The sequence below is a fragment of the Myotis myotis genome, unplaced genomic scaffold (assembly GCF_014108235.1).
Source record: "Myotis myotis isolate mMyoMyo1 unplaced genomic scaffold, mMyoMyo1.p scaffold_m19_p_6, whole genome shotgun sequence".
Classification (NCBI taxonomy): domain Eukaryota; kingdom Metazoa; phylum Chordata; class Mammalia; order Chiroptera; family Vespertilionidae; genus Myotis; species Myotis myotis.
The window spans coordinates 76201758-76220059 of record NW_023416368.1 but is presented as its reverse complement, the minus strand read 5'-3'; the positions used below and the strand labels follow the sequence as shown (position 1 = coordinate 76220059).

At 36.4% G+C, this 18302-nt stretch overlaps 1 protein-coding gene across 4 annotated transcripts in view; it reads left to right on the top strand.

Annotated features, from left to right (window-relative positions):
- Nucleotides 1–18302, top strand: part of FZD3 (frizzled class receptor 3) — a 104112-nt gene that overhangs the window by 18313 nt on the left and 67497 nt on the right. For 3 of the 4 annotated variants that reach the window (XM_036314417.1, XM_036314416.1, XM_036314418.1), the window contains one exon: nt 13198–13394. In XM_036314417.1, coding sequence (XP_036170310.1) covers nt 13210–13394 — 185 coding nt within the window. In that variant the 5' untranslated portion in view covers nt 13198–13209. Of the gene's footprint in view, nt 1–13197; nt 13395–18302 lie in introns of those variants that run through there. The other variant, XM_036314419.1, reaches the window with a different exon arrangement.

Here is an 18302-nt window from a genome sequence, read left to right as displayed (position 1 = left end):
TGCCCCCCTGCCCATTTTTGGGTCTTTACTTGATGCTTTCAACATACATATTTACACTTATAAGTGGTGTATGTAATTAAACTAAGGAATAAAACAACCAAATTTTCACATCCCTAGACCTTTCATGTTCCTTCTGCCTTAATACTCTCTTCTCCGTCTTTGCCTGTCAAAGTTCTAAGTTGTACTTAATAGATTAATAAGTAGAAAAAAAGTAGGGGTAGTTAACAAAACATTATGTATGGTATCATCCTGCTTTGGTTGGAAAAAAAAAGTATGTTCATCTGGAAGGTTTTTCCCCAAGGCTAGCAGTGGTTGTTCCTGAATTAGTACAGTTTATTTGTGTTTTTTGTGTTCTTCATTTAATGTTCTTTTTTCTGGTTTTCAGTAAGAAACACATGTGCTTTTAAAACAATAAAATTAGTATAGAAACTTTATTGTTAAAAGCTCAAGGGTCCTTTTGGTTTAGCACCCAGTTGCAGTGCCTAAGACTTAAGTATTTATTACAGATATTTTGATTTAATGACTGAAACTTAAGGAAGAATTTGGTAAATCCATAAAGGCATAAAGTGCTCAGGGGATTCAAAAGAGAAGACTCATCAGTTGCAGATGATATGTGCATTGGCCCTGAAAGACAGTTTTTTTGTGTGTGTGTGTTTAGGGAATGGCATAATATACACCTGTGTACCAGTAATTATTAACATTTTATGGACAGTCTTTTTGGAAATGAAATTTCTTTGATTATATGCTTGAAATTCATGATTTATATCTTTAGAATACATGCATTATCCAGCAGATTTACTACTCTTACTGTCTTTTGTTTAGGTTAATAAGGTGGTTTTTCCCTAAGCAAACAACAATTTAGTGAGTTGGCTTAAGAAGCGTATTATGTGACAGGGAAACCAGCCAGAATTAAGAAGCTTCTAAATTGAAAAATGTACACATGAGTAGTGGAGAATTAATTGCATTTAGTTACTTCTGACTTTAGGGGGAAAATAGCAGCTTTTAAAATTTCTAATTGATTTTCTTGTGCGACAAATCACTTTAAAGGAATACCTTTTAAAAACTTGTATTCAATTAACTTATTAATATTAAGTGTGGTGGAATTTGATTTTTAAAGTTTCACTTTTTGAGACAGACCGTACTTAATAATTGTTTATGATATTTGAAGTATTAAAGTTTACTTCCTAAAGGTCTGCTTTGGGGACACCCCTTTGACTTAAGAAGATAAATATATTCCTGTGATAATGGCATATTTCTGCAAACCAACTCACTAAAAGACTATTGGAAAGCATTTAATATGCTCAATGAGATATTTAAAAATATTAGGATTTGTAAAGGAAATCTGTTGGGCTTAAAGGTGTTTTACAAACCTAGATTTTTTTATATACAAAGTAATTATTAAAGTTTTGGATCTTTTATCATTAGGACTTTTATTGTTACAAAAAAATTTTAAAGGTATATGTAATCACTTAAACTTATTCTAAACAATTGTTTTTTAATTTCTTTTTCTAATTTGGATCTGAAATAGAATTGAATACTATTTTTGAATTTTCAAGGCCATTCCACAATTGGCTTCACATTTCGTGAATTTAGTCATAATATTCCCAAACCCAGTAGGATACTATTTCTATGGTTACCAGACCTTTGTAGAGTGACTGAGATTGGAATTCTGATTCTCATGAGTCAAATTTTGGCCTTTGACTCTGTCCCTTTCTCACATCCCTTGCTAAGCTTCTGCTGTTGCTATGCTTGAAGGCTTGTCGGCTAGCAGGTTCCTATGGTAACAGGAATGGAAATTTGAAAGAAGAAAGAGATTGGGAGCACAGAGGCTTGGTTGATTTGAATTTGAACAAAGAATGGTAGGATCCACGTTGTGTACCTTTGTTGTAGAAATCAGAAATTTAATTTTAGAAAGTTACTTTTCAGTTTGTAAACTTCCTATACTTGGTCTTAATTTAGTGAACAGAATTAGTACTGTTTAAGGAAGTACTCAGTAAGAATCTTAAAATTTAATCAGATAAAGATCCTTTTTCTACTTCATAGTGCTTTAATAGTATAACTTATTTTATATACTTGTTCCCAACTCTACAGTATTCAGGCTACCTCATTAAATTTTTATTTTGTTGAGATTAAAAATGGTTAGGGTTAAAGTCAAGGCAATTTGCTTGTTTGAAAAATATTAATATTTTTGTTTTTATATAACAGCTTTTTTGGGGTATAATTTGTATACAATAAACTGCACCCATTTACAGTGTTCAATTCAATGAGTTTTAAGAGATGTATATATATATATACCCATGAAACCATCAAGATATAGAGCATTTCCATCACCTCAAAATTCTCCTTGTGTCCCTTTGTAGTCCACACCCTGTTGACTCCCTGTTCCAAACAACAACAGATCTGCTTTCTGTCACTATGGATTACTTTAATTTTCTAGAGTTTTATTTAAATGTAGTCATATACTATCTACTTTTTTATGTCTGGTTTCTCTCAACCAGCATAATGATACTGAGATTTATCCATGTTTTGTTTTGCTTTTTAAGAGTCTCATGCTCTACCGACTGAGCTAGCCGGGCTGTTTTGCTTTTTAAAACATAATTTCCATTGACTTTCTTTCTCACTTGGCATTTGAGAACAGGGACTTTAACAGGTTTCTTCATGTCCATCAAATAGGCCTTCTTCAGTTCTATTAATTTGCAACTCTTCAGTAATCCCCTTGAAAGTTATTATTTACTGGGTTCTGTATGCTATTTTATGTATTATTTATGTATTATTAAAGCTATTTTACAGAGGAGAAAACTAAAGTTTAGAAAGATTATATAGAACAGATTGGTTAAGCTCAAGGGCTTTGGATTAGAATGCCATGGTTTGACTCTTAGCTCTTTGCAGCTGTGTGATCTTGGGCAAATTACTTAACTTTCTATGCCTCATTTTCTTCACATGTATTATAAAATGGGATTAATATTTATAGTACCTACTTTTTTTTTTTTTTTTTTAGTTAATCCTCACTTGAGGGTATTTTTTTCCATTGATTTTTAGAGTGAGTGGAAGTGAGGGAAGAGGGGAGAAAGAGAGAGGGAGAGGGAGAGGAACATGGATGTGAAAGAGACACATTAGTTGGTTGCCTCCCACACATGCCCCAACTGGGGCCAGGAATCGAACCTGCTACCCAGGTATGTGCCTTGACTGGGAATCAAACCCTAGATCCTTCTGTGCATCGGTCGATGCTCTAAATCGCTGAGCCTCACCAGCCAGGGCCGTAGTACCTCCTTTATGAGATTGTTGAGAGGGTTAATGAGATAATGTGTGTAAGGCACTTAGAACACTGCCTGGCCTATACTAACTGTCAGTAAATGCTAGCTGAGATATGACACAAGGTACTTGTAGTTAATAAGTGATAGAAGAATAAACTTAATAGCTTTAGACTCAGTGCAAGCAATGCAAAATGTCACTCAAATCAATTTTATAGTTCATGATGGAGCTCACAGATGGAGGTTAACAATATTGCATTTGTTAGTATTTTATGTATTACTTAGTACCAAGCAAGTTTGAGACTTGCTTAAAACATACATATGCATATATGTTTCCTCAAAAAATTAAAAATGGAACTTCCATTGGACCCAGTAATCCCACTTCTAGGAATATATCCCAAGAAAACAGAAAAACCAATCAGAAAGTATATATGCACTCCTGTGTTCATAGTAGCACAACTTACAATAGCTAAGATTTGGAAGCAAGCCTAAGGGACCATCAGCAGATGAGTGGATTAGAAAACTATGAAATACTACGCTGCTGTAAAAAGGAAGGAATTCTTACCATTTGCAACAGCATAGATGGAACTGCAGAACATTATGCTAAGTGAAATAAGCCAGTCAGAGAAAGATAAATATCACATGATCTCACTCATTTGTGGAATATAATGAACAACATAAACTGATGAACGAAAATAGAACCAGAGTCATAGAAGCATGGAATAAACTGTCCAACCTATGAGGGAAGGCGGGTAGTGAGGGGGTAAGAGATCAACCAAGGGACTTGTATGCATGCATATAAGCATAACCAATGGACACAGACATGGGACGGGGAGGGCATGTGGTAGGGGGTGGGGGCAGCCGGGGAGAAGTCAATGGGGGGAAAAGGAGACTTACATAATACTTTAAACAATAAAGAATTTAAAAATTTAAAAAAAAACACATACATATGCATATACATATGATACACACACACACATACACACACACACACACACACACACACACACCAGCATGTGACCATAATATATTTTTTAACTTTGATTTTAAAATAATTATAGACTCACAGGACACTGCAAAATAGTATAGGAGATTCTGTGTACTCTACCTAGTTCCCCCGATCTTACTATCTTATATAACTACTAGAAGCCCAGCGTGTGAAATCACGCAGCCCCGCCCACCCGCACACGCCTTGTCGCACTCACCCGGCGGCTGCCAGGCACCCGGGACCTGGGCTGCTTTGCTCTGGCTGCTGCCAGCCACCCACCCGGGACCCGGGCTGCTTTGCTCTGGCTGCTGCCAGCCACCCACCCGGGACCTGGACTGCTTGGCTCCAGCCACCACCGCCAGGCACCTAGGACCAGGGCTGCTTCGCTCCGGCCACTGCCGCCACCCACCCGGTTCTCTGTGGTTCCCCATCCAGTCGTTGGTCGTTATGGCCACAGGCCTTTTATAATATAGATTTTACAGTATCAAAACCTAGAAATTAACATTGATACAATGAACAGACCTTATAGTTCACCAGTTTTTACATGTGTTCATTTTTATTTGTGTGTATACGCAAATGTACATGTGTGTAGTCTTTGCAATTTTATCACATGTATAAATTGATGTAGCTACTGCTACAGTTAAGAAACAGAACTGTTTTATCACCACCAAGGAATTCCCTCTCCTCTCCCGTCCTAATCCCAAGCAGCCACTCATTTGTTCTCTATCTCTGTAATTTTTGTCATTCTAAGAATGTTATATACAAGTAAATAGGGTTATACAATATGTAATTTTTTGAGATTAGCTTTTTTTCATTTAAGTTCCATCCAAGTTGTTACAGGTATCAATAGTCATTATTTTTAATTACTGAGTACTATTCCAATATAGAGATGCACCACAATTTGCACAATTACTCAGTCATCTATTGAAGGACATTGGGTTGTTTCTAGTTCTTTGCAATTACAAATAAAGCTGTTGAGAAAATTCATGAACAGTTTTTTGAGTAGACATAACTTTTCTACCAACATTTTGAACTTGAACTTCTAGCTTCCAGAAATGTGAAATAATGAACTTACGTTGTTTAAGCCACTCAGTTTGTGTGATACTTTGTTATGGAAGCCTCAGCAAACTAATAAAGTGTATGTCCATTCATTTATTCCTATCTTCCTTGACTTCTTTCATCAGGGTTTTATACAAGTTCTATACTTGTTTTGTTGGATTTATATGTGTTTGAGTGTTTTTAGTGATTTTAAATGTATTGTTTAAGTTAGTTCCCAAATGCTAATTATATAGAAAAATACAATTTTAAAATATTTTTCTCATATCCTACAACCTTACTGAACTCAATTGTTAGTTCTAGGTGTTTTTTTGTAGATTATTTGGGATGTTCTGTGTAGACAGTAATATCATCTGCAAGTAGAGACAGTTTTCTTTTTCCAGTCTCTACATCTGTTATTTCCTTTTCTTGCTTTAATTCTGCTGGTAGGACTTCCAGTACCATCCTATATAATAAAAGGCAAATATGCAAATTGATCAAATGGTAGAACGACCGGTCACTGTGACATGCACTAACCACCAGAGGGCAGACACTTAACACAGGAGCTGCCCCCTGGTGGTCAATGCACTCCCACAGGGGGAGCGCCGCTCAGCCAGAAGCTGGGTTCAAGGCTGGCAAGTGCAGCAGCAGTGGAGGGAGCTTCTCCCACCTCCGCTGCAGTGCTAAGGATGTCCGACTGCCGGCTGAGGCCTGCTCCCTGTGGGATCAGGCATAAGCCATCAGTTGGGCATCCCCCGAGGGCTCTCGGACTGTGAGAGGGTGCAGGCCAGGCTGAGGGGGACCTTCTCCCCCCGCCCCCCCCCCCCCAGTGCATGAATTTCATGCACCGGACCTCTAGTCTATATATACAAAAGCCTTAGTGACCCTTCAACCAGTACTATGATGCACACTGACCACCAGGGGGCAGGCAGTCAATGCACAGATATAGAAACATGGAACAGACTGATTAATCTGGCCTGCAGGAATTGAGCCGAAATCAGCAATCCAACATCCCCAAAGGGTTCTGGATTGCGAGAGGGTGCAAGCCAGGTCGAGGGACCCCACTGGTGCACAAATCCGTGCACCGGGCCTCTTGTATTGAAAGAGATCAGTGAGAGCAGGCATCTGTCTGTTCCTTGTTTCCAATCTTATGAGTAAGAATCCAGTGTGTCACTATTAAGTATGATGTTAACTATAACGTTTTTGTAGATGTACCTTATTGAGTTGAGTACGTTACCGTCTAATTTCTAGTTTGCTGAAAACTTTTAAAATCATGAATGCTATTTCTGCATCATTTGGTATGATTATGTGATTTTTGTCAGCTTGTTAATTTGGTGGATTACATTGATTGACTTTGAATATTGAGTCAGCCTTGACTTTGTGGAACAAACCCTACTAGGATGGGGTATATAATGCTTTTAATATATTTTTGGATTTGATTTGTTACTATTTTAAGGATTTTTGCATGTATGTTCATGTGGGGTATTGGTTTGTAGTTTTCTTCTTTTGTACTATCTTTGTTTGGCTTTAATACTAATCCTGGCTTCATATAATTAGTTGAGATTAATTCTCTGCTATTTTCTGGAAGAGATTGTTTAGAATTGGTATTAATTCTTCTTTGAATGTTGGTTAGATTTTACCAATGAAATCATCTGGCCTGTGCACTTCTTTTTCAAGAGATTTTAATCTACAAATTCAATTTCTTTAATAGTTATAGGACTACTCAGATTATCAGTTTTATCTTAGGTGAGTTTTGATAGTTTGTGGCTTTTGAGGAACTGGCCCACTTCATTTAAATTATCTGGATTAGGTATATATAGTTATTTATATTATTTCCTTATCTTCTTAATGTCTGCAGAGACTCCAATGACATCCTTTCTTTCATTCTTGATATTGGTAATTTGTATTTCTCATTTTTCTTTGTCAGTCTTGCTAAAGCTTATAAATTTTATTGATATTTTCAAAGTGATTTTTTTCTTTTTTTCCGTTTTTAGTTTCATTTATTTTCTTTATTTTCTTCCTATTTGCTTTTCATTTATTTTGTTCCTTTTGGCTATTATAAATAATCCTGCTCTGCTATGAGCATTCATATATAATTTTTTTAATTTTTTTATCTTTAATTTCTTTATTAGTTAAGGTATTACAAATGTGTCCTCATCCCCCCATTAACCTCCAACCTCGCCCCACACACACACTCATGCCATATATAAATTTTTGCTTGAACATCATTTTTAATTCTTTTGGGTATGTACACAGGAGTGGAATTGTTGAATCATTTGGCAGTTCTATGTTTAACTTCTTGAAGAATCACCACACTCTTTTCCATAGTGGATGCCTCATTTTACATTTTCATAAACAATGTATAAGGGTTTCAGTTTCTCCACAGCCTTTCAACACTTTTATTTTTAAATTATAGCTATCCTACTGGGTGTGCTATGGTGTTTTGATTTAAATTTCCTTAATGACTAATGATATTGAGCATCTTTTTATGTGTTTATTAGTCATTGTATAACTTCTTTACAGAAATGTCTGTTCATGTTTTTGGCCCATTTAAAAAATTGGGTTGTCTTTTTGGGTTGAGTTATAGGAATTCTTTATGTATTCTGGATACTAGACCCTTATCAGATAGCTGATTTACAAATATTTTCTTCCATTCTGAGGTTTGTCTGTTCACACTCTTGATAGTGCCCTTTAATATACAAAAGGTCTTCATTTTGAATTTGATTTTGATGAAGTCCAATTTATCTAATTTTTCTTTTGTGCTTTTGGTATCCTATCTAAGAAACGATTGCTAAATCCAGGGTCATGAAACTTCTAAAAGTTTCATAGATTTTGCTCTTATATTTAGGCCTTTGATGCATTTAGAATTAAGTTTTATATATGGTGTAAAGCACAAGGCTCCAACTTTATTCTTTTGCACGTGAATTTTGTCTATAGCCTCACAAGACCGCCAAAGTTATGATGGTTTCTCATTTTTCTAGCATTAGCCTAGGCCAGTGGTCGGCAAACTTAAGCCCCTTGAGTGTGGCTCTTCCACAAAATACCACGTGCGTGCGCACACGTACAGTGCGATTGAAACTTCGTGGCCACACTCAAGGGGCCAAAGAGCCACATGTGGCTCTCGAGCCGCAGTTTGCCGACCACTGCCTAGGCAAATTGATTCTCAGCTTCTTTTTTATTTTCATATATTTTATTAATTATTTTACAGAGAGGAAAGGAGAAGGATAGAAAGTCAGAAACATCGATGAGAGAGAAACATTGATCAGCTGCCTCCTGCACACCTCCTACTGGGGATGTGCCCGCAACCAGGGTACATGCCCTTGACCAGAATCGAACCTGGAACCTTTCAGTCCACAGGCCAATGCTCTATCCACTGAGCCAAACCAGTTAGGGCGATTCTCAGCTTCTTGCCTTATGCCCAGATTCAACAAATGCCTCCTTGGAAATGTGGTTGTGCTAATCAGGCCACCTCACTATGCTTCCCTGCTCTCTTGATTCTTGGTCTCTCTAGTTCTTTTCCTTCAGTAGTTCTCTAATAGCTTTTTTTTTAGTCCTCACCTGAAAATATTTTTCCATTGATTTTTAGAGAAAGTGGAAAAGAGAGGGAAAGAGAAATATCGATGTAAGAGAAACACATTGATTGGTTGCCTCCTGCACACACCCCAACCAGGGCCTGGGCCAGAGTGGAGCCTGCAACCAAGATATGTTCCCTTGGCTGGAGTCAAACCTGGGATGCTTAGGTCTGCAGGCTGACGCTCTATCCACTAAGCCAAACCTGCTAGGACCCAATAGCTTTAAAAATATTTTTTTAAACTTTTTTTTTCTGGATTTTCAAGCTGTTTTTTTTTTCTTTCTTTCTTTCTTTTTTTAAGTTTGCTCTGAAAGAAGTAGAGATTCTTTTTATATTTTTATTGATTTCAGAGAGGAAGGGAGAGGGAGAGAGAGATGGAAACATCAGTGATGAGAGAGAATCATTGATTGGTTGCCTCCTGTACACCCCACACTGGGGATCAAGCCTGCAATCCAGGCATGTGCCCTGACTAGGAATCGAACTATGACCTCCTGATTCATAGCTCGACGCTCAACTACTGAGCCACGCCAGCCCGGCTAAATCTGTTCTTGATGGATGCATTGGTTTAACACAAACTACTACTTCATACCTGGAAGTGATAGTAACATATAGTTTATTGCCACAAATAGTTTATTGTTATACTGGTATATTGGTTCTCACATCCATTATCCGGTTAACTTTTTAAATTGAATCTTTATTGTTGAGAGTATTATATATATATATCCCCTTTCCTCCCCCCATTGACCCCTTTTAGCCTGCCCCTGCTTCCCCCCCACCTCCACACACACACCCCAGGCCTTCACCATCCTATTGTCTGTGTCCATGGATTATGCATATATGCATACAAATTCTTTGGTTGATGTCTTCCCACCCACCCTCCCCCACCTTCTCTCTGAGATTCTGCACTTTGTTCTATGCTTCTATGTCTCTGGATCTGTTTTGTCCATCAGTTTATTTTGTTCATTAGATTCCACATATAAGTGAGATCATGTGATACTTATCTTTCTCTGACTGGCTTACTTCACTTAGCATAATATTCTCCTGGTCCCTCCATGCTGTTTCAAAGGGTAAAAGATCCTTCTTTTTTACTGCTGCATAGTATTCTGTGGTATAAATGTACCACCGACTTTTAATCCACTCATCTACTTGGGCTATTTCCAGATCTTAGCTATTGTAAATTGTGCTGCCAAGAACATAGGGGTGCATACATTCTTTCTGATTGGTGTTTCAGATTTCTTAGGATATAGTCCTAGATGTGGGATCACTGAGTCAAATGTAAGTTCCATATTTCATTTTTTGAGGAAACTCCGTACTGTTTTCCATAATGGCTGCACCAGTCTGCATTCTCATCAGCAATGTAGTAGTCTTCATATCCTCACCAGCACTAGTTATTTGTTGACTTGTTTATGATAGCCATTCTGACAAGTGTGAAGTGATACCTCATTGTTGTTTTTATTTGCATCTCTCTGATGATCAGTGACTTTGAGCGTTTTTTCATATGTCTCTTGGTCATCTGTATGTCCACTTTGGATAAGTGTCTATTTAGTTCCTTTGCCCATTTTTTAATTGGATCATTTGTCTTCCTTTTGTTCAATTGTATGAGTTCCTTATATATTTTGGATATTAACCCTTTATCAGATGTATCATTGGTAAATATGTTCTCCCATACAGTAGGCTCCCTTTTCATTTTGTTGATGGTTTCTTTTGCTGTGCAGAAGCTTTTTATTTTGGTGTAGTCCCATTTGCTTATTTTTTCCTTAGTTTCCTTTGCCCTAGGACAGTGGTCGGCAAACTGCGGTGCGCGAGCCACATGCGGCTCGCGAGCCACATGCGGCTCTTTGGCCTCTTGAGTGTAGCCACAAAGTTTCAATTGCACTGTACGTGCGTGCCCGCACGTGGTATTTTGTGGAAGAGCCATACTCAAGAGGCCGCAGTTTGCCAACCACTGCCCTAGGAGATATATCTGTAAACATATTGCTATGAGAGATATCTGAGATTTTGCTGCCTATGGTTTCTTTTAGGATTTTTATAGTTTCACGACTTACATTTAAGTCCTTTATCCATGTTTTTTTAAAATATATTTTATTGATTTTTTACAGAGAGGAAGGGAGAGGGATAGAGAGTTAGAAACATCGATGAGAGAGAAACATCGATCAGCTGTCTCCTGCACACCTCCCACTGGGGATGTGCCCGCAACCAAGGTACATGCCCTTGACTGGAATCGAACCTGGGACCCTTCAGTTCGCAGGCCGACGCTCCATCCACTGAGCCAAACCAGTTAGGGCCCTTTATCCATTTTGAGTTTGCTAGTATTCTCGTGTAAGGTGTAAATTGGTGATCTAGTTTCATTTTTTTGCATTTATCTGTCCAATTTTCCCATCATCATTTATTGAAGAGACTGTCTTGACTCCAGTGTATGTCTTACCTTCTTTGTCAAATATTAATTGAGCATAATGGCTTGGGTTGATTTTTGGGTCTCTGTTCTGCTCCATTGATCTATATGTCTGTTCTTGTGCCAGTACCAGGCTGTTTGATTACAGTGGCTTTGTAGTATAACTTGATATCTGGTATTGTGATTCCTCCAACTTTGTTGTTCTTTTTCAAGATTGCTGGGCTATTCGGGGTCTTTTTTGGGTCTCAAGTATTTGTTCTAGGTCTGTGAAATATGCCGTTGGTAGTTTAATAGGGATTGCATTGAATCTATAGATTGTTTTTGGTAGTAAATGATGTTAATTTTACCAATCCATGAGAGTGGTATTTTCTTCCACATGTTAATATTTTCCTCTAGCTCTTTTTTCAATGTCCTGTAGTTTGCCGAGTACAGACTTTTACCTCCTTGGTTAAGTTTATTCCTAAGTGTTTTTTTTTTTCAATGGTAAATGGGGTTGCTTATTTAGGCTCCCTTTCTGAGAATTCATTATTGATGTATAAAAAAGCCATCGATTTTTGGGTGTTAATTTTGTATTCTCCTATATTGCCTAATTCATTTATTAAATCTACTAGTTTTTTGGTAGAGTCCTTAGGATTTTCTATGAACAATATCTGCGAATAATGAGAGTTTTACTTCCTCCTTTCCAATTTGAATGCCTTTTATTTTTTCTTCTTGTCTGATCATTGTGGCTAGGACTTCCAGTACTATGTTGAATAAGAGTAGTGAAAGCCAACATCCCTGTCTTGTTCCTGTTCTACAGTTAACTTCTTTGAAGTCAGTTTCTTTAAGTGACTCTTGCTTTTCTGATTGTATTGTGTATAGGAGATCTCTTGTTAATATTTATCAGTGTAGAAGTAAATTGATTCTTACTCAATAGGCCTGGTAGTGAGAATATTTGTTATCAATTCAAAATCAACAATGACTCTAAAACTATTATGTAAACAAGTGAAAAAATATTTGCTTGTCAAAAGCCCAGATGTGTCCTAGCTAGTTAGGCTCAGTGGCTAGAGTGGCGGCCTGTGAACTGAAGGGTCCTGATCCCCAATGTGGAGCGTGCAAAAGGTAGCCGATCAGTGATTGTCTCTCATCATTGATGTTTCTATCTCTCTCTCCCTCTCCCTTCCTCTCTGAAATCAATAAAAAATATATATATATTAAAAAAATAAAAAGCCCAGATGTACACTTCCTGGGATATTTGATCTATTCCTGTGGTTATAATGATGATTTAATATGGTTTTATGTTTGGAGCCACTATTTATTCCTTTTTGCTTTCTTAATATCAGCTTATAGTTAGCTTTGTTTACATCAAGTGATTTCAGAGTTTAAAGAACTCTCTTTTGTTTTATCTTTAATTTTTAATGTAAAAAGAACAAGAAAGTATGAGAAAAGGTGAGAGATCTCTTCCTTACTTCTCTCCCTCAAAATAACTAGTTTAACTACTTCTCTTCCTCCCCTCCCCTTCCTTTTTACTTTTTGTCCTCTCTCCTGTTGATACATGTTAATTGAAGAAAATATAGAAATTGAAATACATAAAAGGAAGAATATTAAAATTTCTTATAATCTCATCCCAAGAAGTAATCTTTTGAGCATTTATCATACATATTTTTTTTCTTTATAAAATGGAGCATATTGTTATTATTGGTTCTCAGGCTTGTCTCTACATTAATATCACCAGTAACAATTAAAATATACATATAGATTCTGGGATATATCTCAGACTTAACCAAATCAGAATCTCTAGGGGTGGGGCTAAGATAGTTTGTTAAAAACAAAACAAAACAAACAAAAAACCCTCCTTAAAAAAATGTAATAACTTTCAGAATTTTTTAGACAAAAAATTGAATATTGCAATATGGTATATAGAAAACTTTAATTTATATAGAAACCTTTCTCTAATGATTCAATTTTAACTTTTTCCTAGCCATTCCACCCTATGGTGAATCTGGATTGTTCTCGGGATTTCCGGCCATTTCTTTGTGCACTCTATGCTCCTATTTGTATGGAATATGGACGTGTTACACTTCCCTGTCGTAGACTGTGTCAGCGGGCTTACAGCGAATGTTCAAAACTTATGGAGATGTTTGGTGTTCCTTGGCCTGAAGATATGGAATGCAGTAGGTGCGAAAATCATATTTTTATGGATCATGACTTATGTTGCAATATATTTAAAAATTACTTGTCTTCTTGTTCATCAGTTTTTAAAAACTTTTTTAAGTACATATATATTAGTCTTAATTTAAAAAAATATACATATATATATATATTTTTTATTTCAGAGAGGAAGGGAGAGAGAGAGAGATAGAAACATCAGTCATGAGAGTGAATCATTGATTGGCTGCCTCCTACATGCCCCACACTGGGGATCGAGCCCACAACCTGGGCATGTGTCCTGATTGGGAATCAAACCATGACCTCCTGGTTTATAGGTCAATCACTGAGCCACACCAGCTGGGCTGATTTTTTCTTTTTAAGGAAAAAAAAAAAATTTAGATGAAATTGAAAATTCCTTCCTTGGTACCTGCCTTGATTGCATTACCTTCTTTCCTCCCCAGAGATGAAGTAATCATGTTAAATTTGTTGTTAATCATTCCTGTGTTTGTTTTTATACTCTTACTACATATATACATATCCATAAGCAACATTAAATTTTTTTACATGTACCTATGTTTATATCTTTAGGTCTGGTTCATTCCCTTTAGTTGCTATATAATGGCCAATTGTACTAATATCCTATAGTTATTTAGCCATCTCCTAAGGATGGTCATTTGGATTATTTCCAGGTTTTTGCTATTATGAACAATGCTACAGTGAACATTGTCTCCTTCATGTTTAAAATTAAATTTGTTTATCATCTGACAGTAGTCCTTGGAGGTAGGTAAAAAGCAGGTGGTGTTATTCTCATTTGAGAGATGGAAAATTTAAAAAATAAAACATTAATTTCTTGTAGTCAATTCACTGACATTTTGCTTTCTTATCCACTCTCTCCTCAAATACCTGATTGTGTTTATAGTACCTCTTCAGAAGTTTGTAAATTTTTTGACTGGGCCAGAATCCTGTCTTGTTTTTTGTATCTAACTCTCATATTTAGTGGTCTTTTTATGTTAAAAGTGTATATACATGTATAGAAATCTCATTATGATCTTTATGTCTTTATTTTGATAAGATTAAATCTATTTTATGTCCTCACTATTGCTTGGGATTGCCTAACTCTGAAAGCTTAAATCCTGGCAAGCTGGTCTTTCATAACAACTCTTCATTCTTCCACATCTCTCATATTTTTGTTTCTACTGTACCCATCTTCGCTTCATGGACACCCCTAGACTTTTGTGTTTTTTTACTCTCCCAATAGACACCTTCCTGATCTTAATTATTTCCTTACGTAGCTTAAGCTTTGTGGTCCATCACTTGAAATAACACTTTTGCTAGCATTTTTAATTTATTTCTTCTACTATATTTGCTCAGATCCCCAAACTGATTGATTCAACCAATGTTTTATAAATTACCTGTTCTATTATTTAATGATTCAAACCATAGCAATTCTGTTTGCTGTTTGTCTTTGGTCAGTAGGGAAATTTGTGCTCATCCCCCTAAGCACCTAAGCTAAATCTATATAATTCATTTCAAACTCATTTCACTTTTATTCTCTATTTAACCTTTATTCCCCTTAACCTCAACCTGTCCTCTCCTAAAAACCAGTTAGGCCATCATATGTGAACCGTTGTAGACTGTTACATCTCGAACCAATCCTTTCAGTTTTCTTTATTGGATCCTTTACTGCTTTCTGATTATTAAACACTGGTGCTTCTCAGAGTTCTGTTCCTATTCTCTTTGATTCTACATGCTTCCCCCAGATAATATCATCTTACTGGTTTAAACTTTTATTCATATACTGATGACTACTAAATCTAAATTTGTAGCTTTGATTATCTTCCTACCAAATTCTATATCTGCATATCCAAAGCCATTGGAAATGCTGGCTTGAATTTGTCTCAGATAACTCAGTTTCAACATGTTCAAAATTTACTTTATTCCTAGATCATTTTTTTATTGCCTGGAAGTCATCTTCCAACTTTATTGACCTTAACTTCCACATTTAATCAGTTATAAATCCCATGTAACTAATTTCATAGCTGTCACATTCTCACTGCCTTACATGGTTTTAGTTCTGGCTCAACAGGTATCTCTGTCCCCATTTTTGCCCAGCTCTATCTATCTTCCACACTGCTCTTAGTCATCTTTCTAATTTCTTGGGGTAGGGTTATATGAATATATTTATTCAATAATCATTAATTTAACAAATATTAAGTGGATGTGCTCTGTGTGTGGGCACTATTCTATGTTGAAGATGAACAGTAAACAAAACATCTCTGTTTTTATGGAGCTAAAATTCTAGTGGTGGGAGATAAATAGATAATGTCAGATGGTAACAAATGCTGTTAAGAGTAGAGATCAGAGACATAGAAGTATGGAACAGACTGATGAATCTCAGGGGGAAGACACGGTGGTTGGGTGGGTGAGAACAGATTAATCAAAGAACTTATATGCATTATATGCATAACCCATGGATATAGACAATAATGTGGTGGTGAAGGCCTGGGGGTGGGGCACAGGTTGAAGGGGGTAAACGGGTGCGGGGGGAAATGGGACATCTGTAATACTTTCAACAGTAAAGATAAATTTAAAAAAAGAATAGAGTTAGGTGATAGTGATACAATACAGGGAAGTATTGTATTTTCTATTTTCTGTGGAGGTATTGGGGAAGGCCTTTCTGATAAGGAGGCATTGGAACAGGGACCTAAGTAAAGTGGGAGAACAAATACAGATATCTAGGAAAGAATAGTCTAGGCAGAAGAAACAGGGGAGCAAGTTCAGAGGTTCTGAAGTGGAAGAACACTTGGCATATTCAGAGAACAAACAGATCGAAGGGGCTGGAGCTAAGTGAGGGAGGGAGAAGGGAAAGGTTAAATAAGATCAGAAAAGTACTGGGGGGGTGGTAGTTTTGTAGCTCTAATATGAATTTGAATTTGACTCAGAGTGAGAAGGGAAGTTGTTAGAGGATTTTGAACAGAAGAAATATGATCATGAGCACAGGAGTGGCTGCTGTATGGAAGTGGAGATCAATTGGAAGTTCAGGGAAGAGGCACTGATGTCAAACTGGGGGGCAGCAGTGGAGAAAAAGAGAAGTGGTCAGATTCTGGAATATCACAAAGTAGAATGACAGGATTTGCTGGTAGATTCTGAAGTGTAAATGAGAGAGAAGATGACCCCAAAGTTTTTGGCCTAGGCAGCTAGAATGAAATTATCATTTATGGAGATGGAGAAATCTAAGGAGTGGAAATCAAGAGTTTGGTTTTGAGTGAAGGGCGTGTATGTGTTGAATTGGAAGTTAGATATGTACAAATACATCCATAAAAATACATAGTATTACTTTGTATGGTTTTAAATTTTATCAGTTTTATACACACACACGCACACATACACACACACACACGTTTCTGCAATATGCTTGCTTCTCCAATCTCATCCCTGTCACAAGTCATGCACACCTCATGCTCCAGTAGTACTAAACACACTGTATGCTTTTGCTTACATTACTTTCTAAAATACTGTTTGGCATACTTCCAATACTGGCAAATACTGATTGAAAATTTTATGTTAAGAGACTTATCCTGTGGAGTCTTTTATAACCTCTTCTCCTGAAATAATTAATCCTTCTCTACATCATTTTATACTTTATATAGATTTTGATTGCTTCATGTATCACATTGCTGTCTTTTTTGTTGTCTTTACCAGTATGTATCTCCTTTTAGACTGAAGGATAGAGATCCTGTTCTTTTGTCTGTTTATGTTAAACCCCTGGCATACTTCAGGATTCCAATAAATGCCTGAATGCAGTAAGTTTCTGTCTTTTGGCTTTATAATTCCAAGCCCTGTGAAGAAAATGGTTTGTATCAAAAAATAAAAGATTATCCACTACAGCATAAGGTTATACATGCATTTGGCAAACAATATAAATGATAGTTCCTTGGAAACTATTTGATGCATATAAACTAGTAAACATTTAGTTAGTGAGAGTCTGAGGACTTAGCAACTGCTATTGGCAAGAAAATTGAAGATGCAGGAAGTTCATGAGGATGGTACTATTAGTCATATAAGTATGTCTGCCCTATTTTCTCTGTCCTGAGGCTATGGCACTTTCTCAAGTCTGTGGATCTGGAAAATTGTTAAAATGCAGATTTCTTGGGCCCTAACAAGAGTATATTGTAATATGATTTGTGGTGATGGGGACCAAGAATTTACATTTTAAAAGGATCTTAAGTTTTCTCATGCACTTTAAAGGTTGAGAATAACTGAAGTAGAGAATACAATGGATTGGAGAGAAATTAGGGATGGTAGGAAGGAAATAGTTGACATTAGAGACCTTAGAAGGCCTTTAATTAAACAATATGATAAGCAGAGAATGACTGTAAAATGGGGGGAAAACGCTAAAAACTTTAGCTTTCTAATTCCAACCCCTGTGAAGAAGATGGTTTGTATCAAAAAATAAAGGATTAATCCACTACAGCATAAGGTTATGCATGCATTTGGCAAACAATATAAGTGATAGTTCCTTGGAAACTATTTGATGCATATAAACTAGTATATTAGCCACTTATAAGGATTTTTAATGTTAATCTAACTCAAAATACCTTGGAACATGCATTTAGGGAATATTTTTAACTTATGTTTAAGTAAGTTTTTATGTGAATATAGGGTAAGTTGAAGACTATACTGTAGTTAGACCAAACTAATTTCTAGCGTCTATTCTGTTGGAACTATATACTTAAATGTATTTATTTTACCTGTTTTATATATATTTTATATTTTGCAATGCTCTAAACTGTTCTAAATAAATAGTTTATATATACACCTTAAAAAAATTTTTTTTATCGATTTCAGAGAAGAAGGGAGAGGGAGAGAGAGAGAAACATCAATGATGAGAGAGAGTCATGGATCAGCTGCCCCCTGTACGCCCCACACTGGGGA